Consider the following 25629-nt stretch of genomic DNA (forward strand, 5'->3'; position numbering starts at 1 on the left):
TGCCTCTCCGATGCTAACCTACGTCGTTAGGAGGGTGGGTCTGTGCGTGAAGCGACCCTTTTCGTCCCCCGTATGCACTCGGGGGCTCTCGCTGGTACTAGGGAGCGGCTTCCGCGTGTGCCGGCGTCCTGCTTTCTGCAAATGTACGCAGCTGGAAAAGAGCGGCGGCCTTACAGACACAATTTTTGAAAATTAATCGACCTCGTAAATGCCGTGAAAGAAAGGGGAAAAAAGAAAAGAAAGGAACAACTATCTTGCATGTTCATGTCAGAAGCCTTGTCCGCCAAACTTTTCTCAAGCAAGACTACTGCGTAATTGCGCCGCCGCACAAGCGTACACACTAAACAATTTCTCACCCTTTATGGTGTAAATCAGCTGTCCCCAGACGAACACCCTTATGCAATTGTTCGGTGCTAAAAAAGGGTGCAGAGATCAGCACCCTTAATGTAGGGTGCACTTAATGATACTTTAGAGGATGTAATGGTTGCACCCTCATTAAAGGGCAATATTTTTCCATAACATCTCTACGAATGCATGTTGGAAGGGCGCTCCACAATGATTCACCCATGAAGCAAAAGCCTTGGATTGATGCGCGCCATCGAAACTTTCATGTTTGCACCCTTCCTTAAGGGTGCTGATCTTTGCACTCTTTTTAGCACCCAAAAGGGTGTTCTTCTGGGGACAGCTGATTTACACCCCTAAGGGTGAGAATTTGTTTAGTGTGTAGGCTTATCATGAGAGCTGAAGAGACGACTGATCAACTTACAATGAGAAAATTTTTTGAAAATATCACTCCGTACTCACAGTGGTGCTCGTACGCACTATTATATAACATTGATTCTTGAATGGTCGGGCCACGTGCAGTTCAAAGTCACAAAAGCCAATGAACGGAAAGATGGGCGAGTCCCATAATTGGTCAGTGGGTCCTTCGAATGGCCGGCAAAAAACCATCGGCCAGTGAAGAGCTAATATTAACTCTAATGCTTATTTGCCCACAGCAAACAAGGAGGGATTTGTAGCTCGACGTAGGTGAGGATTACAGATTAGTTTGGTGTTCTGGGGCTCTTCAAACTCCGCTGACATCGCACGCTACATACAAACACACAAGCGTTCTGAAATTTCACCTCCATCGAAATGTTGCCACCGCAGTCGGGACTCGAACGTGTAAGCTCATGCCCTGCAACTGAACGCCATAACGCGCGAGCTAACGCGGCGGTCAATGCCTTCGTGGTGACGACAGTTGGGTACTCTGCACAGGGAGTTTTGAAATAAGCTCCAGCGCCATGCTCTCTCGTCGCTTTTCCACCCTGTTACTGCTGCTGCACTCCCACCACCACTGACATGACGCCCTAACGGGACACGACGTTGCGAGTCACTGGGCGCAGTCACATTCTCGCCAAGCTTGGAAACAATGCGAGATAATGAATGCACGACCAGGCGGGTCGGAATTTCATTGCACGATGCGCGAGCCACCGCAGCGGCGCGATGCGCGTTGCGCAACGTTCAACGCCGCACGTCCAGCGTGGTGCACGTTCGCCCGCTTTTTTTAGCGGCGCGCCAAGGACGTCGGGGCCAGCGCCGATATCGGGGTACGAGAGGGCTCGGTGTCCGACCCTCCGAGCCTCAAAACATTCCAGAAGTTATTCCTAGCCCCGAGATAAGGGCGGCCCAGCGCGGCCTATCGTCTCGCCTCTCTAATCGCTGCCCCCTTCTTTTTCGCTCTCTCAACGCCACAAGCACTCTATGAAGAAGGTGAGGAGGAGGGGAAAGACGCAAAGAAAGAAAGAAAGAAGGAAAGAAAGAAAGAAAGAAAGAAGGAAGGAAGGAAAGGAGGGGCGCGCGACAGTAAAGGGCGAACGAAGTTGTGCGCCCTCCGCTGCCGTCTTCCAAAGCTCGGTGCAGGACGCGAGTGACGCTCGGGTTCCCCGATAGAGCCCCAGTGCAATCCCAGTGCAGCCTTCCCTCTTTGACGCCTCCGTGTGTCACCCCAAGCGACGAGTGTGTTGCTCAGCGTGGGCGGAGCTCTAAGCCGGGCTTCATAAAAGTGTCGCTCCCGTCAGATAAGGGCGCACAAGTTGTTCCCGAGTCCTCTCGTTGGGAGCTTCAACTGCTACTGGACCGCACTCCGCGAACTGAAGTAAGTGCACTGGCCCTTGCTGTAATTTTGGGCTCAGAGGTAAGCGGTGCGTGCTGATGTGGATTTACAGACGCAGAGCGATGAGGTGGGGAGGGAAAAAAAAGCACGGTTTAGTAGGCCATAAAACTAAGCTGGTCAAATGCCCCTTGCCGCGCGCGTCTGAACGTTGTTTTACGGAGCAGCGGTGGACCTTGTTTGCCTGCAATTCTACTTTGTTTATAGCAGAAACCGTACTTGACCTATGCATTCGTTCTTCTGCGCTGTGAGAAAATTGGTACTTGAAACGGTTCGAACGTTGGGAAAATATGAGCGTGGCTGCACGCCTCCTAGACATTGTCGGAGCATATGACAAGTTCTCGAAACCATGGTCCAAGGAACCAAGTGGGTTGGATACGTGTACGAATGGCACTGCAAGCACTGACCGCAACTGACCACCCCTTTTTATGCGTTGCATATTGCAATCACTCAGTTCAGCCCTTGGGCACGGCCGGGCAGCCACCAAACCACGTGACGTGACGTCACGACAGCCGGAGGAAAAGCTGGGCCCCAACTCGCGTGGTCGCGCGCGGCCGCAGCCACCACCTGACTCCCGCTCCTCCCTCTAGGGGCGCTGTGCCGGCGCGTGACGTCACGGAGGAAAAGCTGGGCCCCAACTGGCGCGGTCGCGCGCGGCCGCAGCCACCACCTGACTCCCGCTCCTCCCGCTAGGTGCGCTGCGCTATGATTGACGTCACGGCATATGTATAAAAGAGCTGCGCTCCTTCGCCGGGACAGTCTTATAACCCTGTCACATGGGCATTTCGAGGGCCCTCGAACTGACAGTCTATCGACTCAAAGGCGATCGAGCGCTGCTACACGGGCAGTTTCAATGGCGATCGAGTCAATAGCCTATCGAGTCAATGGAGCAGCACGGAACTCCATCGAGATGTGCAACGCATTCTTGGCTTAACCAAGCTAAGCCTGGCCATTTTTTTTTCTTTCTTCCCCTGTGCAGCGCGTTCATACCTTCCCTCACGGCGCTGTTCAGGCGCGCTTTGCTTTCTTCCTTACCTCCTTTTCCTCTCCTTAGTCATGAGATTTGCCTCGTAGATGCCGTATATGCCCTTACCGTTAGAAGTTCCATGCCCTCAGGACATTGTTCATGTGTGCATTTGTAAGCAAATCCTGCCGTGCCTACAGTTTCTGCATTACGAGTGTTGTATCGCTAAATTGCTGCATTCTAAACTTAAGACGCTGCGCATAACTACACAGCGTCACGGAGCAGCGAGTAGTTACAGAATATGCGATTCACACTATGAGGTCGAAGTTGATCGCGGTACTAGGGATGCTGGGGAGACATACACAGCAGTACTTGGCTTCTGTCGCAGCAATCGTCGGCGCTTCAGCGCGGTGCGTGTCAGTTCTATTCCTTTCTCTTACGAACCTCTTGATTCTTTCTACCCCATTCTATCTGCTCGAGGCAGCGATAGCGGCCCGTGTGGTGCCGGCGGACCGACCCGCACACTTCCTCTTCTTTCGTTCGTGCAGCCACTTGCGCAGTTTGTCGCGTTCACGTAATCTCAGAGGAGCGCGAGACGATACGTGACCATGAAGGGTGCGACATGTGGGCGGCAGGGTTCTTCTTTCTTGGTTTTTATTGACCACCCGACAGTTTCCCTCAGTGATGCAGCCAGAGTACGACGCTCGCCTTCGATTGGAACTAAGCTTGGTCTCACAGCTTGTCCGCTGCGACATGAAAGCTATACGAGCGCAAGGCGATGAAAGCCTGGGTAGAGAGTTTAAAAAAGTAAGATGTACAGGTGTGCCAACATCGCACCTTTCGTGCGCTTGCATACAACTAGCAAACTCCCAGCGTCACTTGGCACAGACTTGCATAATGTGCAATTATCGTTCAGATTTATTTCAACAGCACGGTATTTTCACCACCCTTGTCGTAGCGCGTTATTAGAAAGCTTTGACATAGTGGAGATGTATTCCGGATTACCGGATGAAAGCAGCGCAGGCGCATGCTTAACTTAGCCGCTCAGTTGTCATGGCGTGTTCGCAGCATGCACACGGTAGTCCGGTACACTTCTATGCCAGTACGCCTCCGCAATGTTAAATCTGTCTATTTCAATTAAGCTTTCATTTACCTTCCATGTTATACCACTATTTAATCGGCAAGCACTTCTTCGGATATTCCAGGCTTCGTCGCTTTGGAGGCGCCTCTGATTTATACCGATAACAGTGACCAAATACTGACCGGCACCGTTGATGCTTATTTTATTCGAAAAAAAAGTTTTTTTTTACGACTGCGAAGACCACGTAACCTCGAGTAACAAACGCAGCGGTCGCATTTGAAATGCGCGTCGTGACGGCGTGATGTGAATGCGTGTTGCAAATAAGCTGCTTCATTTGCAGAGTTTGTTTAACTCTTTGTACGCGTGATCGCTCGCTCATACAAGCCGATGCCTGCGCTCTGGTCCGTCGCGATAATATGTCCACAGTCTGGAGTTGGGCTAGCTGGTGCGAGATTATTGTTTGAAAAATGGAACACATACAAGATGGCGGAAAGACAACTCACTCGTGCTATACCGCCCTCTTCCGCTTCCCGTCTCAACGTGCTTTTTTTCTTTTCTTTATTTTTAATATGATTATCACCACGATAACAGCGAGACGATAGCTTAGGCGAGTCCCGTGATTGGCTTTAGACTTAGCCAATACCGACAGGGTATGAAGCTAGGGCGGCGTCTGTCTCGAGCCTGTCTCTCGCACGAGGATATAAAAACAGCTTTATGAATCAGGCCGCAAATGTATCCCTAGACTCGATGCATTCATGAGCCGAACCCTTTGAATTTTCTGATATCCGACAGAATATCCAATTTATCCACTCTCGATAGAGTATTTTATCCAAATAGGTTTCAAAGAAGTTATTATACTCCGCCACGAAAATAACATCTACAGAACACATGGCCTCCGTTATAGTTATTATACACATGAACAGCCTTTTTCAATAGTATATATACCAAGAGGTTTGCTTTTGAGGTTGTATTAAGCGTATCGTTATGCACCACCAACGTTCCAAATCTCTTGAAGATAAGAGAAAATTTCGTTCTCATTTCTCCCAAAGTTAGGACTTCCACGGATTATACAAGAAGCCATAGTACAAGGCTTATAAGCAAACACCTCGGCCTATTTACTTTTGAGAAAAGCTGTACGTTCGCAGACATGTTCAGAATTGTTCTCTTTTGTGCGTTAATTAGCGTACTGCAGTTTTTATGAGAGGTGCAGGACTAAGAAAAGCACTACGGATATTAAACGTTAAAAACGCGTGTTTTTAACTCTAATTAACCAGCTCTGGGAGAAGCGGTGCCCTGCCCTTTGACTGTCGGTTGATTGCTTTGAGACGCTACCTTTTCCGTATTCTCTGCCTGAAAACGTTGGCCCAGAATTGTCTTGTTGCCACTTACATCAACAGATCAATGATCACGAAACAAAGCCTGAGTCAAGTGAATGCTGATAGGACATGTGTGAAAGCCGAAACATCGCTGACGAAGTGGGTGAAATATTTGTTTGTGCTGCTATTTTTTAGTGCCCTTGTATCTGCGCTTTTTTTTCGGTAAGCTTCCTGTGCTTCCAATGCAATAAAGTGCATTTAATGTCGCCGCACTACCGGCATTACCAACATTAAAGGTCACTTTCCTGAAAATCTACTAAAAGGTCGCTTTCCTGAAAGGTTTCTCATTGGCCCGAGCCTTCGTTTCATTCAGTTGGTCTCCCTAGCTCATGTTGCGGTAGAATGGATTGCCTTGCGGCACTAAAAATGATGTTCTCCTGTTGATGAGTTTCTTTTCTCCAGGAAAAATGTTAAAACATACGCAGTATACTAGCTGACACATGATAAATGACTGGGTTTGTTGTCTACGCGTGTCCCCATGCTTTCTATTTCTAGCTCGCTAGCTGCGAAGATATTGAAAAAGAAGCCTGAGAAACGAAGAAATCGTATTGCCTGTCAAGTGCCCTTCAGGGCCTATTTTAGTGCGAAAAAGTTGAGAGCGAATTATGTCTAAAAACTAAAGCTTACTAATCTCTCTGTTCTTGAAACTTTGCGCCGCCAGCACAGTCAAGTGAAAGGTGCACTTTTACAGGTAGCGTGCTAGTTCTTGAATATACGCTTGCTTTCTATCCTTCGATACATCGGCGATGTCTATCTGGTTCGCTTTTATACGACAAGTACTTGTGCAGATCTAGGAAATTTAATAGGTTTCTAATCTCTCAGCCACTGAATTCATTTTTAGAAAATAATAATAAACGGACAGTTCTCAATGCTTTAAATTTTGCACTGGAGTAAGGTATCTGACAAGCGAGCGTAGACGTCGGCTCACGGAAGATTTCACCTTACTATCTTCTATTTCAACAACAAAAAAAAAGAGAAGAAAGGCTCTTAGGAGTTCTAAAACCTGTGTTGGCGTCTCTCGATTGAAACGCGATAACTCCCCCTTCCGTAAATACGAGGTAAACTACAATTTTGTTGAGAGTTGCACTTCAAAATTTTTTTTCTTCTACCTGTGCGCTTTCACGTAGTTTCGATCCTGAGAACGAAATTACGTTCTTGAACTTGAGCTTCCACGAAGCTCAATTGTTTCTCCGGTGTTTACCAACCTGCAGTGCTGGAGATTGGATTCTGCGAAAGGAAAAAATAAAAAAAAATCTATGAGCAAAAACTTTCTGCACAGAAAAACGAAGGTTCCCCTCCTCTAAGTCACCTACCCGATCTAATAATAAGACAGGCGTTAACTCGGCGTACAAAGAATCGAGATTGTCAGTAAGAGTACGTTAAAATGCTTTGTCCAAAGCAATAACAAAACTATACTGAACGAGACAGCCAACAGCTATCGCATGATTGTAAGCTACGTGAGCGGTTGTTCACCATCCCTTAGAGTTTTCCTTCAAGATTCCAGCTCCCCTATTTTTCTTCTAGGTTTTTTCATTCAATTAATTGACTTTACATAGTGGAAACAGTGGACATTTCTAGTCTTGGTGCTTTAAATGAACGAAGCCTGAAAGACACACAGAGAGAGAGAGAGAGAGAGAGAGAGAGAGAGGGAGAGAGAGAGAGAGAGAGAGAGAGAGAGAGAGAGAGAGAGAGGATACATAAAAAGACTTGGACGCGAAAAGAGAAAAGAAAACTGCGAAAAGACCCATTTGTACCGTTCCAGTGGTGCGATGAGAGGACGGCGCTTGAGCGCCCCTTAAGAGGCCATTCCTCCGTTTTTCCGGGAAGCTTCATTGCAGCAACAAGCGGAGATACGCGCTATCGCCGGGGCTATGGAAAAAAAGCTGCGCGTTTAGCTACGCCTACACGCAACAGCGGCTTTGCTTTATCAATCAGCGAGCCACGTTTTTTTCACATTGTATCTTTTTTCCAAGTCTGCACAGCAGCAGTGTCACTTCTGATCTCACGCCACAAGCCACACGTAATGCACGTGATCGTTTTCCAGAACTCCAAATATCGGGTCAGGTCTCATGGGCGAATCACTCCTACTTGGAAGGACCTATGAAGCGTGCATACAGTGAATCCATTCCCTTATAAAAATGGCCTGTATAGAGTCTATAGACTCTATTGCCTTCCTGTAGATATTTCACTGTGTCTATTCATAGTCAGTAGACTGCATGTCTATAAACGAAAATCTACTTAAAGTGTTTGGCCATAAATCTATCGATTGATTATAGACTTTCTATAGGATTTGTATTGCCTAAAGACTAGGATTTATCTACAGACACACTATAAACTTTATTAACAGAAGTCTATGGACAGTCTATATATTGTCTAAAGAATTTTTTGCAATGGCTGGCTGGCGAAAAGGGTCCCCGTTACATCGAAAAGTTTCCTAATGCAAGAGTTTTTTTGTTAGGCTGGCTATTCTGCAAATTTTTCGTGCCCACTACGCTGTTTGCTAGAACGCGCCCGTTTGTCGCTCAGCGCTAGTGAGGCGTGTGGTTTACGATCAACGCACATTTCAACGCGATAGCGTTATAGGTCCACCTCGGCAAGAAACCCGGGGTCTGTGTCGTCGTGAGTGAAAAATCCTGATTGGTCGAGAGGGTAGTGACGTTGAGCAGCAGTTTCACAGAAAAGAAAAAAAAGTGGTGAGGCGCAACCGAACCGGTGTTCAATATTGGGTCGGGAGCAGGGCACGCTACCTATATATACATAGGGTCCTTCATTATCGGGTACAACCCGATTTTACCCGATTTTTGCACCCCGAACATGTTCCTGAAATATCGGGCACAACCCGATTTTTTGGTAAATCTTGGTAAATCAGGTAAAACCCGATTTTCCCGCGATTTCTGGCACAACTATTCCAGCTTAACTGCTCTGCATGCCCCCAGTTGTCGTGCGGGCGAGAGTTGGCCGACAGACAGAGACAAAAACTAGTTGACGTTATGGAAACTGGGAGCCGTACTGAATCCATTGCAGAAGGGGCTGCTGAGCCACTCGTTTGGTGACTATTGACTTCTCTTGATTTCCGTTATCGACGATGTGAACTCACTTCGTGAGGAGTTTAACCAGTACTTGCTGAAAGCTGCTCGACTAATATAGGTGTTGAAGTCATGGACTATTGGCACGCACGACGCAACTGTGCGCTACCTCGGGCTAGAAAATACCGCGTTGACAATTTCATGCCTAGCTAATGGCAGCTGTGATGTTGCGGGAACATTCTCTAAGCCGAGATACCTCCAAAGACCAGACAGGTTACGTATGGTAACCGAAATGCTGAGCATGCAGATGATTACGTATGTTAACAAGGACGTGATAAAAAGTCGATGAACAGCTTGTGCGAATAAAATGTTTCATCATTTAAGACTGGTCCAGGCTCTTTACAAGTAATTAATAATTAGCAAAGAAACGCCGAATTGAGGAATATTTTCTTCAGAACTCCAGTTTTTTCTCGATTACCAGCCTGAAACATAGCCCAAATTGCTACCCTCCGATTGAAAAAAAAATCGAATAAATTATTACATTTTAGAAATTCAACCCGAAAAAACCCGAATTTCAGATTGCTTCCACGAAAACCCCGATTTCTCTCCTATTATCAAGTTGAAAAATAGCGCCCGATTTTTACCCCCCTCAAATTCGAAAAAATATAAAACCCGAAAACGAAGAACCTTACCTATACACCACTGAGGAACGTTCGTTCATTGGGATAAATCAAGGCCTAGTACGAGCACCTCACAGCGCCCAGTAGGAGAATTGCATTACGGGAACACAGTTAATTAGGATTACTAATTAGCGTCACCAGTTAATGTTAACAATTAGCGTCAACGACAAATAAGGTAGAGAGCAAACAAAGTAAAATAGCAGAAAACTGAGTATGAGTGACGCCGCATTTAAAGCCGCAGAGGCGGAACATGCGAAAAAGAGGGAACATGTGCGCGTAGAGTATTTCTAATGATATTGCATTGTACTCTGCAGTGCAAAATTAAGCGTCTTGTTAATTTTTTATTGCAGTAATTAGTCAGTAATTAGAAATCAAATATAACACCGATTATTGTTTCACGCGTAAGTTTGAAGCTGTCATATTAACCGACAAATTTTTTTTTCCGTATTCTTTCTGATTATCTCCTCTATACACGACAGTTCATAAACCAAAACACACATGCACTTGGAAGTTCCTGGTAATTACAACGCCCGCATCCTCAGTCTGACTATTGCGCAGAGAAATTTCTCTATCATTGCTTTCGTGACTGACTTACATACTCAGTAGCTACGCCGTTAATTTCTGTCCTCAAGAACTGGGAATAGCCGACGCGTTGCGCGCATTGAATTGCCGAAAGCTGACGTTCTACCATGTCGATTTTGTTCGTTACAACGAGATAAAATTTATTTATTGCTGTTCTTGTAATTCGTTGCCAACTAGGCCTTTCTATCACCTTAAGATAGAGAGAGCTAGCTTCACTGATTTCTTTTATTGGTAACATGCACGTCAAAAACTCGGAATAAACGGAGGTCCCTGGATCTTTGTTGGCATATCTGCTGCTAACTAAAGTTAAACACCTTGCTTACCGCTCCACTGTTGTGGGTTGCGGTTTTCCCGATATCGTTACTGATGGCGGAGCCTTGAGATCATTGGCGCGACTTCTACGTATTTACGGAATAATAATAATAATAATAATAATAATAATAATAATAATAATAATAATAATAATAATAATAATAATAATAATAATAATAATAATAATAATAATAATAATAATAATAATAATAATAATAATAATAATAATAATAATAATAATAATTTTTATTTCCTCATTCCAGTAGAAATGCGGGCCTGCCAAAGCGTTAGAAGGCTTGAGCGGCAGTGCCCGGCAGCAGACAGCATATAATTCATGCACCGAGCAGACAAGCTGCCAGACAACGTCTGGAACTACGCCATCGTTTCCGTTTCCTGAAGTGATTTTTTATACACGAAGGAAACACTGCACTAACATGTTACATATGACTGTGAATATCACTGTCCAGAGCTGATTTTCACATTGCTTTCCCACATCAAAATAGAGACACTAGTTCGAACTGGAAAAGATCTTTTGTATTTCCAGATGAAATAGCTGCAAAAAGAGTGTCGCAGTTGGAAGCGGCGGAGATTTCAGCTGTAGGTGGCAGTTTTTCACCTGGGAGCAGAAAACGGTCTAGCTGGATACGATTTCAATAATAAAGCTGGAAACGGCATTTAGCAGCTCAAAGAAGAAGACGTTCTAGCTGGAACTGATTGGGTTCCAGCTGGAAGGACATAGTTTCTGATTCAATTTCACCTCGAAATGACTATGTTATTTTAACTATTTACACATAATGCTAGCCTCAGGGAGGCTGTTGCAGGATTGGGAAGCAGAGGCGTAGAAACTGACTCTAATATGATTGCTAGTATGGCTGTTCGCAGTTCACTGCTCATTCACGGCAAACATTACTGTTTTATTGTGTCCTGTATTGTATTGCGTAAATTGAGCATTGTATTACGTTCCGTAGATGTGCCGTGTTAAGCCTTGCATTGTCGATTCTTGGGCTATTTACCCCCCTCTGCGAAAAGGATAATTTAAATAAACTGAACGTTATACCGCTTATTCCTCGCTTTTGTGGACAAATTAAGGAAATAAATAAAGAAAAGTCGCAGGGATACCTAATTACCTTCTGTGTTGGCACTGCGATAGCATTACAAGCTGCTGATGTCTTTAACAGAAGTGACATCATTTCCGGTCTGGTGACGTCGCTTGCCTTCAGCCAATAATGATTATCAGCCCTGGTGACGTCACTTCATCCCAGCCAATGGGCGAATTTTATGAGCGACGACATATTTTTTTTCCCAGACGAGGGTTTTATAGCTATCTCATTGAAACAGACCCTTGTTCCCTTTCGGCAGCCATGCCTGAGACGACGAGCCAGCCGGTGATCCGGAGTCACTTCGTGAGCCGCGTGACCAGCCTTCCGGCCGTGGTGAGCGCGCTGGACACGGCCAAGCAGTCCTACAACCACGTCAAGGACCGCAGCGGCCTGCTGGGCTACACGCTGAGCACGGCCGAGAAGTCTGCGGCGTACGCCGTGGGCCACTCGCTGCCCCTGCTCGAGAAGCTCGCGCGGCCGATCAACTACGTGGACAGCCTGGCGTGCAAGGGGCTGGACCGCATCGAGCAGAGCTACCCGGCCGTCAAGCAGAACTCGCCGCAGGACATCATCAAGGATGCGCGCGACTACGGCGCCAGCCTGGCCTCGCAAGCTGTGCGCGCCGTGAGCCACCCGCGCGAGACCCTGGCCAACGCGTACAACGCCTGGAGCCAGCAGGCGCGCACGCAGACCATAAACGCGTTGGCCGCGGCGGAGGACACCCTGGACAAGGTACCTATACCTCGCTTTAAAGTGCGCTACTAATCGCAGTGTAGGTGGGGTGGAAATGTGGGGAAAAGGTTACGTTACTAACCGTACAAAAGGCGGTATTCAAAGACTCGGCACAATGGTTCGCTGGAGAGGCAAGGGTCGGCATCTGGCAGCGCTTTTGTCTCTGTACAGCTACGTGTAAAAAGCAATATAAAAGATGGAGAAACGTTATTGTTCTGACGGCAGCTCTAGAATCTCGATGAGGGTAGCTCCGTAAATATCTAGGACGAGTGTGCTGGAACGCAATTGTAGCTTTGTGTGTCGTGCGATATTCTTTCTGAATTTCAAGTACCGCGCGGCGTACATAAAAAGAAAGGAGAGCACGATGACAATGACGATTTGATTTTACGTCAGAAAAAGATCGTAAACAAAGCTGGACTTGGATAAAGAGCGAGGAAATCTGAAGAAAAGGAGATGGCAGAGACGACACAGTGCGAAGGATAGAACGAGCGCAAGTCACACACACAGCGCGCAGGCTCTACATGAAAAAAAGAAAGAAAACAAGGATAGCTGCTGAGTGTGGGCGCGTTCACCATGTTCTGTTCGAGAAGGCGCCCGTGTGCTGTGCGATGTCAGTGCACGGTAAAGATCCCCAGGTAATCGAAATTATTCCGGAGCCCTCCACTATGGCACCTCTTTTTTCCTTTCTTCTCTCAGTCCCTCCTTTATCCTTTCCCTTACGGCGCGGTGCAGGTGTCTGCCGATATGTGAGACAGATACTGCGCTATTTCCTTTCCCGATAAAAGCAATTATTATTATTATTATCATTATTATTATTATTATTATTATTATTATTATTATTATTATTATTATTATTATTATTATTATTATTATTATTATTATTATTATTAAGATGCAAGAAAAAGGAGGGTGCACTGGAAGAGTTCGGAACAGGGGGAAACGAGAGCTCCGTATACAATGAGCCGCTAGTCAGTGAGCTAGCATACAACAGCTCAGTGTGCGCTGTTTGATTTGTGTTTGCCGAAAGCAAACGCCGCGAGAATGTAGCAAGAGAAACGCTTCCGCGTTGTTAGGATAATTTATTCGCTACACGTTGTCTGGCGTTTCGGCAAGGCGAAAACGAAGTCACGATTAAAAAATTGAAGAGTGGGTTAGCACAGCTAATCCAGGATTTTGTATACAAAGCGAAGGATGTCGGCGTTCACTGTGTTCATTGGCATTGGCGTTGACAATGTTCTAGACGGCGATGGCTTTGAGGAAAGGAAGGGCGCATAACTGGCTCCCTCGATATGCGGACGCCTCATCTGTGCTTTGATACATGTGGCGGTGGGGAGAGAGAGATGTGGCCTGAATGCATTAGCGCTGACAGCGTTGTGGCTGACATGCGGCACTGCAGCAATAGCTAGGCCGCAGCGTTCATTTGGTAATCAATCTCTCGCATCAACCATTACCTGCATGCCACCTCCCAGGGTGGCAGGGAGGGCGCGCCACCTATCCAGTGTGCGGAACACACTCAAAGCGGGTCTTTTGCAGCGCCCCGCCGCGGTGGCTCAGTGGTTAGGGCGCTCGACTACTGATCCGGAGTTCCCGGGTTCGAACCCGACCGCGGCGGCTGCGTTTTTATGGAGGAAGAACGCTAAGGCGCCCGTGTGCTGTGCGATGTCAGTCCACGTTTAAGATCCCCAGGTGGTCGAAATTATTCCGGAGCCCTCCACTACGGACCTATTTGTTCCTCTCTTCTTTCACTCTCTCCTTTATCCCTTCCCTTACGGCGCGGTTCAGGTGTCCAACGATATATGAGACAGATACTGCGCCATTTCCTTTCCTCCAAAAACCAATTATTATTATTATTATTAGTTGGACACCAACGCCAAGCCATGTACATGAAAGCAAGATTGAGGTCTCCACTGAACCACGGAGCCGGTTGTGCGCGTTTCCTTTCGTGAAAATGAACTCCCTCCTTTATCCCTTCCCTTACGGCGCGGTTCAGGTGTCCAAAGATATATGAGACAGATACTGCGCCATTTCCTATCCCCCCAAAACCAATTATTATTATTATTATTAATGAACGGCCTTTGCAAAGATGTCAACGCCAATGAATTCTATGAACGCCGTCGGCTCACTTGTTTTGTTTGGCTTTTGAGGAAAGGAAATGGCACAGTAACCGCCTCACATATCTCGGTCGACACCGGAACCGCGCCTTAAAGGAAGAGATAAAGGAGTGAGGTAGAGAAGAAAGCGACAACTGAAAATTGAAAGTTCGATTTCGAGGAAAGGCGCGGCGCTGCGCAGCGGCGGAACACTTGTGGCTCGGTGCTACTAGTGGCGCATGCGCAGTAGTGTCTAGGGAGCGATCGAGACAGAGAGAAAGAGTCGGCGGCGGCCACCTGCGCCGTGCGTGACGTCACTCGTGCTCCGACATACGCCGGCTCGCGCGAAGCGCGGAGTTGACTAGCGTAGTGAAGCTTTTCGCTTCAAAACGTACATCTGCAGCAAGTACCTCAAAAGCAAAGGCTAGCACTCGGCACCAAGCATCGGTGGCGACAATGTATGGTCCAGTTACGCAGTAAGCCCCGCGAACGATTTCTGGAGCCAATTCCAAGAAGATGGTAGCGCCACCTACGAGCACGTAGCTCTTGGCGGCACCCTCTAACCCTTCTTTCTCCATCTCGTACATGTTTCGAGCACCGTCGGGTGCTTCATCTTACTGACACAGCTGTAGTCGGATACAGCTCAAGAACGAAGCTGTAGATGCCCCTCAAAGGAGGTATTCCAGGCAATGGCGTCGACAGATTTTCACGACGCCGCGGTTAATTCAATTATGCCTTGCTTATTCCCCATTCGTCTGCCACTCCCTGCGATTTCCCGCTATCCGGACCAAGGGGATTGGTCAAGGGGGAGAAGGGGGAATCGGTCGACGCCATTGGCTGGAGGGACACCCTTGAGGGGCATTTGGCGCTTCGTACTTGAGTTGTATCCGACTATAGTGGCGCAACAGTCGGCTAACGCCCGAGCTTAGTACCATACCATCCACAGTGCACGATTCCGCCGCATGTGCCAGATGGGGAGTTTCCTAACTCGCATAATCAAACAGATCTATTTGATACCCTATTTCTGATGATATGAAGAAGCAGTCACTGATCATTGTGAAAAAAAGAAAGTTTCGAAACCAGTGCGGGTTTCGAAATGTCTTTCGAGCGGGTTTTGAAACGTTTTTCCTTTCTTTCGACTATGGTCAGTGACGGCTTCTTCATTTTATCGTACCACCATGCCTGACTAGACTGATTTTCGTCGAAACTTCAACTGCACGATTCGTAATTTGAGTTATTTGGCACCTGGAAACACCACCTCCTTGACCTGACCTGAACGTGACGTGTAGTTGATCAATCAATGCGCCATCACTAAGCCCTCCCTCCTTTCGATAACTATTCGAGGGGCGAACCGAGGGAAAAGATCGTTTACGGAGGCTCTATAGCACCGAACAAATGCGGCTCAGCCGCAGCCCAGCGTTCAGCTCTCACCGCGGTGAGCGAGCGTCAACCGCACGTCACGCACCAAACCCGTGCGTGCAAACTTCCGGAACCAGCTCGTTTATCGCGACACTCAACGCAAGACGGACGGCGCTGTTAATCACTCGGCGGAGGGGAAAGTGGATCCAGGGTTTTACGATGTCTTAAGCGCCTCGCCTTTGCGGAGAAGCCATCAATTACCCGGCCTCACCGGATCAGAGAGTCACTTAAGGCTGAGTCCCTGTCTTAACTCCCCTCCCCCTTCCCCCTCTTTGTTATTATTATTATTTTTTTGCTCTGAGAAGATTTTCTTAACGTCTCAGTTTCCTACTCTCCATCCTCCTCGCCTGGAGTTGATTGGGCGAGAGGCGCCTCGGTGCTTTGCTGTTTAATATTTTCTGCTCTATGTATGAGGAATAAGAATAAGAAGTTGGCTTAATTAGGTTAGCCTATTATTGAAGTGCTTCCTTTATTGAAGTGCTTCGTGAAAGGAAGTAGACGTTAGGCAAACTGGATGGGGAGTGGTGTCATTGTCAAGTCCCTGCCTGGTATTAGGATAACATTGACAGACGACCTTTCTGAAAATGCTTTTTTTATTTTAAATTCCACATAGAGGGCGCATTTTCTTTGTCAAGACTCCACAAAGGTCTCTAGACTGCACCCTCAACACACCAGCAAAACGTGCTATTTCCGAGATACTCAGGGGATGCATGAATAATAATAATTGGTTTTTGGGGAAAGGAAATGGCGCAGTATCTGTCTCATATATCTTTGGACACCTGAACCGCGCCGTAAGGGAAGGGATATAGGAGGGAGTGAAAGAAGAAAGGAAGAATAGGTGCCGTAGTGGAGGGCTCCGGCATGAATGTGTGTAAAAAATACATTGCAGTACTCCTGCAGCCTCATACGACTTTTACTCATATGCGCCTAGAGCGTACTGAGCAGTTGAATCCATCTTGCTTAAATTGTTCAGCACGCGTTTCTCGGCGCTGATAATAAAGTTGGAGGTTCGACTCCTGTCGGCTTTGTGTGGTCGCTGTGCTTTGTAGTACGAAGTACTTATACGTACAATGGCGTCTCATGTGGACGTGAAGTCGGAGCAACCTCGTTCGCCGTCACAAAATCCTTCTCTCCGCTTTCTTTCATCTCGATTCCCCCCCCCCCCCCCCCGACGATGACGTAAGGTGCTTCCTATTGTACTAGCGTTCGCTGAAACAACTGACAAACTCAAGGGACTTCCGGGTCGCATGCTTGCGCGCAGTTTTTTCCCAAATACTCATATAAAAATGGAGACGCACGACCGGCGAGCTCCCGGAATGCGCAGTTTGCTCGAGAGAAGCGAGCCGAGCTTGACAGGCAATCCACAGTGATTTATAGGGCCCTCGCTCCTGGAAAGCCTTGTGTAACGTATCTCTCAGGTATGACAGGATGCAGGGTTGGTTGCGCATCGTTGCGGAGGGCATCAATCAACGCTCCCTGCTCACGCTGGGATGCATCTATAGTGGCACCCGTAACCAAAACACCGCGAAGTTCTTTGATTGGCGAGATCATACTACTGACTCGCGCAATCGCTGATCCGGTAGCAGCGCACGAAAGGCGATTAAATGAGATAGAGACTGCATTTTTAGATTAATCCGCCGAAACGCCGGGCAACAGGTTATTGCGAGAACAAAGTAGGTCACTCGTAACAAGGCGTTTATTATCATAACCAGTGGCACAGTGAACGTGATGAACGTTTTATGCAACCTAAGTGAACTGCTGAATCTATATGTTCAGTGATCTTTCGAAGTAATAAGCAAGAGACGGCGCTCAGTGTAATTACGGGGTGATTAATCTCTAATGAAAATCATTTTTGTGAGCGTCCTGTATACGCACTAAAGAAAGGTCGGTGTTTCACAGTGAGATCAAACGCGGGCGACTAGTGCGGTGGAAGAGCACGTGGAGGAATTTCCTTTGTGCTCAGGGCCGCGGGGGCAGGCAAAGAAAATGACAGTTGTTGCGAGCGGAGTCAGTCGGCTCGGCGCCGCGATCATTGCCATCTCTATCTACAGAGACTGATACAAAGACATCACAGGAATAGTAGCTCTGTAAATGAGCTCCGCAGCGAAAGGAAGAAAGGACAATAGAGAAAGAGGGAGAGAGGGGGAAGGAGAGAGGAAGACGGCGCGGTGCATTGTGTAGCTTAAGCCGAGTCGGCGAAGCTCTCTGATTTTCCTAACAGAATTTTTGTAGCAGATTTTTATAATGAGCACGCACAGGGGAATGAAGAATCAGAGCGCTACACAGTGCGCTTGTGTGTTAGTTCTTTGTTACCCTGTGCGTGCTCGTTTTGTTGTACACAATGTCTTGCCATGGATATCTAATTTCTGCTCCAATTAAAAAAATAGTTGATTAACGGCGTTCCTTGCCTATACTGCTTAAAATCAAAGCCATCGCTCGATACATTTCGATATAACAATTCAGAATACAATGCAATGCATTGCGATGTAGTACAATAAATACAACGCAATACCATACTATACCCGTACAATACCCGTATCATACCTAAACCATAACACCGCACCGCATCCCACCGCACCACACCGCACCACACCACACCACACCACACCACACCACACCACACCACACCACACCACACCACACCACACCACACCACACCACACCACACCACACCGCACCACACCGCACCGCACCGCACCGCACCGCACCGCACCGCACCGCACCACACCATACCACACCACACCACACCACACCACACCACGCCACGCCACGCCACGCCACACCACACCACACCACACCACACCACACCACACACCGTACCGTACCGTAACGCACCGTACCGTTCTTTACTGCACTAACCGTACCTTTACCGTACAATACAATAGATTACATAACAATACATACAATAAAATACCGCATAATATAATACAATGCAGTACCACACAATAAAACAAAGTAAAACAAAATACAGTCGTAAACTGCAAAATGAAATATAACAACGCAATGTGAATGAAATATGCATGCTGCATGCAAAATTATCGCTGCTTCTGGTTTTTATTACAGTCTTAACTGCTCGATGCGAACGATGAAAACACTATAAAAGAAAGACTATTACCTTCGATGTTCCTGTACCAGTACCTTGCAGTTTACCAATATTCAAAATAATTGTCCCAGAATGTTGGACTTGGGACAAAGAAAGACTAGTGCCTTACTCTCTTACCCAATATTCTGCTGTCACGTGACGTCGGATGTACGTCGCGCGTTTGCCAATCTTTTCTGTGAGAGCTTTTCCGTCAAAATCACATGCCGACACTCTCCTTATCTTGCTTCTTCCGCCGTCCTGCTATCCATTCTCATTCGCACGCCCGCAAGAGACTTCATTTAAAAGCTTGCACTGAGGTTCGGCTGGTGGAAACCTTCGCTCCGTATTTTGGATCCTGCTTTTCTTTTTGAAACGGGATCAGAAGTTTCCATGTCTAATTGGGACGGCTTTCATTTTCGTGAACACCCCTGAGTCTCCTAATCGAGCAATTTAGAGGGTATACCTTAAAGAGGTTTAAAGGGAGGATCTGACAAGGAAGCTAATTGAGTCTTCTTATTCTTTTCGTAATGACGACCCTAATGACAAAAGTTGGCTGGGACGATTTTAAGTCGTTTAAGAGTTTGGCGCCACAGAAGCATTACGAAACGACGCGCTGTTTGAGCTCACAGATTGTGCGGAAAACATAATTAAGTAAGAATTGCGATTTTGCTCTCACATAAAGATATGAGAATTTGAATTTTAATTTCACACATTTCTCCATGAAGCTTTGATATAGATTCCTCCTTACTGCGGACTTCTGAGGCCCAGGACACCAAGAAGGCTTAAGCTTAAGGGGCAGCGGGATCGGTGTTATTACCAACACGTCTGGCATAACTTTTCTGTTTCTAGCGCATTAATTTTTATGTTATTGGCATGCCACAAGTTCTTTCTTCGGAACGATTCTAGCGCAGCATGGTCCTGTCATCAGCATCAGCACCAGCCTGAGTATACGCCCGCTGCAGGGCAAAGGCCTCTTCCCATATCTCTCCAATTAACCATGTCCTCCAATCAACCGTACAATTAACCCTGCTTGCATAAAACGCGGACGCGTATTACTAATTCTCTTGGGGCATTAAGTGGCCCAGTGACGGACCGTTGGTATGATGATGATGATGATGATGAAACGATGAATAGGATGACAGGTGACCAGTGTGCGTGGGATAGACGAGACGCCTCAAGCGTTACCGTTGGTATACACATTCTGTGTGCAACGTGCTGAACACAGAAGTGCTGTCATGAAAATTGCCACTGAAGTCTGTTATTTAGTATCCCTGGCAGGCACACCATAAAAACGATGAAAAAATAAGGCGCGCTCAGTTGTCAGCGTAGAGAGCGTAGAGGTAATTCGCGACTAATATGGTGGTGAGGACTCCGAATTTAATTTCTTCGAGTGCAAATCACAATATGCACTCATAGCAGGGTGCCTATATGAAACCAGCGCAGGCAGTAGCAGACCGCTACCGTCAAAAACGTAGCGTTCTTGTTTTGAAGAATCAAGGAGCTGCTTCTTAGACGAATAACGTGGAAAGTCTGTCATGGCATTTGCCAGTAACTTTACCGTGATCCATTTGAGACTGTTATTCTTGGCTACATTCGGCAAGTTGCATTTTTTTTTGGCAAGCCGGCAATAGATTGAAGGAGGAGCCCTGCTACGAACTGAACAGAGTAGTACATGCCGTTTCTTTGGTGATGAAGAAGACATGCTACCGAATTTATATAGTGAAGGAATGTGATCGTTTAGGAAATTACACAGAGCATGCACTCGGTATCTTTTTGCTATTGAGTGAGGCTTCCAGAAGAACGACGTGCTCCTTCCGGACCATGGAGGCATTTTTTGGGGGCGATATTCGGTCGCAAATGGAGCAGAAAATTCCGAACAGGTCGTTGCAGAAGTATTTTTCGAACAAGCAATTTGAGGGAGCGTATTAATTCCCCACAGTTTTCCATTGAGTACTCTGGCGCCTCTGGTACCCTATTTGATTTTCTATGCAGCGTTTCTTCGGCGTTCGTCAGCTGAACGACGTGGCCGGCGCATTTCAAGGCGATCTAGTTGCTGAACCAGTCATTCGCTAGCGCTGCCCCAGTACTTCTTCTCAGTGTCTTTCATTCTTTTGCTTCTGTGCCATCCAGTAGATATACCGCATCCTCTTTTGTCATTTTCTCAGGGGAGATATACTGAACGCGCACATTCTAGTGGTCAGCGCTGATCGCTTCAAGTGGGGATGTCATCTGGAGGCGTTTTATGTAAAAGAAATTGTAAAATTTGGGGTTTAACGACCCAAAGCGAACACAAGGACTGCGAGGAATAGCGTAGTGGAGAGCTTCAGATAAATTTCGACCGCCTGGGGTTGTTTGTTGTGCACTGACATCGCATAGCCCACAGGCGCCTTTTCCGTTTCGCCTCCATCGAAATACGGCTGCTTAGTGGTCTGGTGGACTGGGACTAATTTTAGTGCTCATCACATACTACTGACGCAGACGTGATGGCAGCAAGCTCTAGCACTTTCTAGGCGGTGGCATGCGTGAGCTTTTACATGTTCTTTCCTTGTCACCCGTCGTAGGAGCTGGCTGCCTTGGGTGCCTCTGTTGAGCAGAGCCACTACGAGGACTCCCAGCTGCCTAGCCGCGTGGCCAACGTAGGCCAAAAGGTGCGCCAGTACGTGTCCCTCAAGGGCCAGCAGCAGTACCAGCTGTTCCAGCAGCGCGCCTCGGAGCTGGCCACGCAGCTTCAGCAGGCGCTGGGCCTGCTCAACAAGATGAAGGACGGCCTACTGGACAACACCAAAAGCTTCAAGGACATCCTCGACGAACTGCACTCGGACGCTGGCTGGCTCAAGGCTCTGCTCAACGACCCTAATCCGGAGACAGCGAAGGTATGTTTACTGCACCTACATATACTACAGCAATATATGTTGTCTATATATTAGTAGTGTTTACACTACAACCAAGCATGAAGCGGTCCACGTCCTTGGAACTCTGGAAAGCCAAGGTGTGGGACTTCTAAGAATATGTGCCAGTTGTGGTGCTACAACTTTCCACTTCGATGCTGTAAATAATGCCGAGAAAAAAATACTGCGAGAAGACACTTTTGCTTTTAATCGATACTGTAGAAATTTTGACATACTCTTTTTGGTACTTGAAATGTAATAGATAATGAAGAACAAAAAGCGGAGGATATGTCTAAAAGGGTTCAAAGCTGTGAAGGGCGTTATTTTTTTAGCGTGAACCCCGCATTTCCCTATTCACGAATGAAGCTAATAACCGGACATTCAAAATAATCTTTATATATTGCTACCTGATGCCCGCTCCTGGCTTCATTTTTGTGATTAGGTGTCGAGTTATTGCCGAAAAACTATTACTGATAAAGAGTTTTCGAAGCATACCCTATTTATAACTTTCGTAACATAACAAAATGTTAGTTTTAGCAGCGAATTTCTTGCGATGTCAGTCTTGGGGTAAGGCCATTTACTATACAAGGCCTGACGGGCAGCCAATTTCCAACGATGTCAATCTTGGCGTCAATCTATACAAGGCCTGACGGGTAGCCAATTTCCAGCGATGTCAATCTTGGGGTGAGGTCATTGACTATACAAGGCCTGACGGGCCGTGAATTTCCAGCGATGTCAATCTTGGGGTAAGGCCATTAACTATACAAGGCCTGACGGGCAGCGAATTCCTAGCGATGTCAATCTTGGGGTAAGGCCATTGACTATACAAGGCCTGACGGGCAGAGAATTTACAGCGATGTCAATCTTGGGGTAAGGCCATTCACTATACAAAGCCTGACGGGCAGCGAATTTCCAGCGATGTCAATCTCGGGGTAAGGCCATTCACTATACAAGGCCTGACGGGCAGCGAATTTCCAGCGATGTCAATCGTTGGGTAAGACCATTGACCATACAAGGCCTGACGGGCAGCGAATTTCTAGCGACGTGAATCTTGAGGTAAGGCCATTAACTATACAAGGCCTGACGGGCAGCGAATTTCCAGCGATGTCAATCTTGGGGTAAGGCCATTGAGTATACAAGGCCTGACAGGCAGCGAATTTCCAGCGATGTCAATCTTGGGGTAAGGCCATTCAGTATACAAGGCCTGATGGGCAGCGAATTTCCAGCGGTGTCAGTCTTGGGGTAAGGCCATTGACTATACAAGGCCTGACGGGCTGCGAATTTCCAGCCATGTCAATCTTGGGGTAAGGCCATTCAGTATACAAGGCCTGATGGGCAGCGAATTTCCAGCGATGTCAATCTTGGGGTAATGCCATTCACGGTGCAAGGCCTGACGGGCAGCGAATTTCCAGCGATGTCAATCTTGGGGTAAGGCCATTCACTATACAAAGCCTGACGGGCAGCGATTTCCAGCGATGTCAGTCTTGGGGTAAGGCCATTGATTATACAAGGCCTGACCGGCAGCGAATTTCCAGTGATGTCAATCTTGGTGTAAGGCCATTGACTGTACAAGGCCTGACGGGGAGCGGATTTCCAGCGATGCCAATTTTGGGGTAAGGTCATTGACCATACAAAGCCTGAAGGGCAGCGATTTTCCAGCGATGTCAATCATGGGGTAAGACCATTAACTATACAAGGCCTGACGGGCAGCGAATTTCCAGCGATGTCAATCGTGGGGTTAGGCCATTGACTATACAAGGCCTGGTGAGAAGCGAATTTCTAGCGATGTCATTTTTGGGGTAAGGCCATTGACCATACAAGGCTTGACGGGTAGCGAATTTCCAGCGATGCCAATCTTGGGGTAAGGCCATTGGCTATACAATCACCGAGGCCTGACGGGCACCTTTCCTCTTTCGTGACAGTCGGCAGGTGTTGCAATATTCTTTGCTGCACAAGATTATACTTTCGCGGGGTGCGAGTGCAGTAAAGAGAATCACGTGCGCTTTTTTTTAAGCGTGAGAATCGAGGCGATAATTATAATCGCGCGTGGCCGCTTGTGACAGGAAGAGCGTCGTGCGCTTTGCTGACGCACAGCCGTGTCTTGCATTGTTCCTCGTCCACAGGCATTGCCCGGCAGAGTGCTGCTCGTGTCCCAAAACGCCGTTCACCAAGCCGTCGCCGTCGTTACCGAACACTCGAAACTGGCCCGCGGAATCCAGGAGACGTACACCAAGATCTCGCCGGAACTGAACAAGCGGCTCGCGCCCGTCGCTCACCTTGCCTCCGAATCGGCCGCCAAAGTATACGCTCAGCTTGCCTACCTCACCGACAGCCTCCGAGCAACACTCGACGCCCTTCTGAGCCACTTGGTAAGTTGAAGGAAACCAAAATATTGAAATCCTAAGCAACGCTCGATTCTATCTGAAAGCGCAGTGAAGAAAAACTTCCAAAGTTTTCGGTCTTTCCCAGGACTAAACAAGTGACAGCAATAACTACGTTGCTAACCGTGTCTCTCACCTTTACCCCGATCTACTCGGCTAAGCTCGGGTAGCAACTCGGGTTGGTAGTCAGCGGCACAAGATCGTACGTACGTACGTACGGGGACAAGATTCTTGGTCGATGTCAATTGATGAGCGTATGAGCACTTTCGCCCTAAGGGTTCTTCGCACTGAGGCAAATCAACTGAGCGAGCGGAGGAGCTGGGACAAAGAAGAAGGAAACATGCTTGAAGAACACGCGCGCAATGTTCTGAGCATTTTGCGCACTTCTGGAACGTATTTTTAAAAATATTACCATAACTATATCCCCAAATCGGAGCCGTTAAGCCTATATACGAAATAACGAGCTTGTGTGAACACAGTGGCAGACAATGCGTTCTTGATGTGCAACTGGCTTCCTACGCGATTTTGTTTTTTGTTTTGACTGAGCAACTAGCAATAATTCTCGCATGGCGATAGAGAAGCACAGTCTGTCCCTCCCTCCCCCCTCAGCAGTCTATTTACAGTACTTTCAATGAAGGTGGTCTTGAGCAGTCGACACCTGACTTGCAAACGAGCCAATCATCAGTCGGCCGTCATTGCCGAAACGCTTTATTACACCGTTTGAAGGAAGGAGTCGTAATGTGACTGCTTCATACAGCTCAAGTAGTTTACTGACTTGTTCCTCTAACTTCCTTTTCCAGCCTGCGCCTTTCGTCAGAAAGCCTGCTGATCAAGATAAGAGCAACGAAGAGGATGATGACGACGACGAAACGTCGACGGATTCAGAGGAATGATGAATCAAGTCTTGATCGTTTGTGTACGTTTTAGAGTGGAAATGAGCAGGTGTATATATGTACGCGTGTGTCCAACTGTATGCGAAATTTTGCCAGTACAGGCATTTGAGTCTAAAGAATAAAGAACTGACATTAAGAAAAACTTGAATTTGAGCTCGGTAAATGCGGAAGTTTTGATACTGAGATCAAGCTTTTAGCTTGATCTCAGTATCAAAACATGTGTTCTTCAACAATTCTTGAATGTCAATTAAAGTGACTGTGCTTCAGAAGAAAAAAAAACATCTGTGTTTGCGGTCTACTTTTGTTCGCATTAGTGCCAAAGGGTTAATGTGAGAACCCGGCGAAGAACCAGGCCCTGCGAGAAACTACGCATTTGTCGAAAAGGTAGTGACATCATGAGGAGCGGTGGATTTGAAAAGTGAATAAAACATCACATAAATTGTGATTATAAGGTCGTAACCTGACTCAAAATGTCATTGTGACTTTTAGGAATGTACAGTGAAATAATTGCACTCAAAAGGAAACTGGGGCGAGATGGGAATCGAACCCGTGGCCCTGGGATCCCTCGTCAGACACGTTGCCCCTGGACCACAGAGGTACTTTCTTTTTTATTTAGAAATACTGCTGTCTCAGTGTGAGACATTGCAGGAGTGGTTAAATAGAAAAATAAATAAAATCACAATACACACATAGGCACTTGTTTGACAAAAGCTCAGTCAGTAGGTGTCGCAACGAGCCATAAAGTTCATTCCACAGCTCAGCTGTGGGCGGGAAAAAAAGAAAATTTATGACAATCGAGGAAAGACCTGAGTGGTGTAATGTTCATAGAATTGCTCCGGCGGGTCACACGAGCAGAATTACTGTTAAATGA

At 47.0% G+C, this 25629-nt stretch overlaps 1 protein-coding gene across 2 annotated transcripts; it reads left to right on the plus strand.

The window, feature by feature from the left end:
- The first annotated feature begins 1888 nt into the window (after positions 1–1888).
- On the plus strand, positions 1889–24948 carry LOC144125047 (perilipin-5-like). 2 transcript variants are annotated; one of them, XM_077658095.1, is made up of 5 exons: positions 1889–2137; positions 11533–12005; positions 21158–21469; positions 23608–23853; positions 24666–24948. In XM_077658095.1, exons 2-5 carry the CDS (start codon positions 11535–11537, stop codon positions 24756–24758), a joined length of 1122 nt encoding a protein of 373 aa, XP_077514221.1. In that variant the 5' UTR covers positions 1889–2137; positions 11533–11534; the 3' UTR covers positions 24759–24948. The 2 variants fall into 2 exon arrangements, with proteins under 2 accessions (XP_077514221.1, XP_077514222.1); XM_077658096.1 differs by having other exon boundaries at positions 1896–2137; positions 11512–12005.
- The last annotated feature ends 681 nt before the right edge of the window (positions 24949–25629 follow it).

Source organism: Amblyomma americanum, chromosome 3 (assembly GCF_052857255.1).
Source record: "Amblyomma americanum isolate KBUSLIRL-KWMA chromosome 3, ASM5285725v1, whole genome shotgun sequence".
In the NCBI taxonomy this organism is placed as follows: domain Eukaryota; kingdom Metazoa; phylum Arthropoda; class Arachnida; order Ixodida; family Ixodidae; genus Amblyomma; species Amblyomma americanum.

What these genes read in the sequence shown, in the direction of transcription:
- LOC144125047 (XM_077658095.1), top strand. Translation starts at nt 11,535, where the DNA reads ATGCCTGAGACGACGAGCCAGCCGGTGATCCGGAGTCACTTCGTGAGC. An exon ending in CTAATCCGGAGACAGCGAAG is followed by an intron (nt 21,470 to 23,607) that starts GTATGTTTACTG and finishes CCTCGTCCACAG; the next exon opens with GCATTGCCCGGCAGAGTGCT. An exon ending in ACGCCCTTCTGAGCCACTTG is followed by an intron (nt 23,854 to 24,665) that starts GTAAGTTGAAGG and finishes TTCCTTTTCCAG; the next exon opens with CCTGCGCCTTTCGTCAGAAA.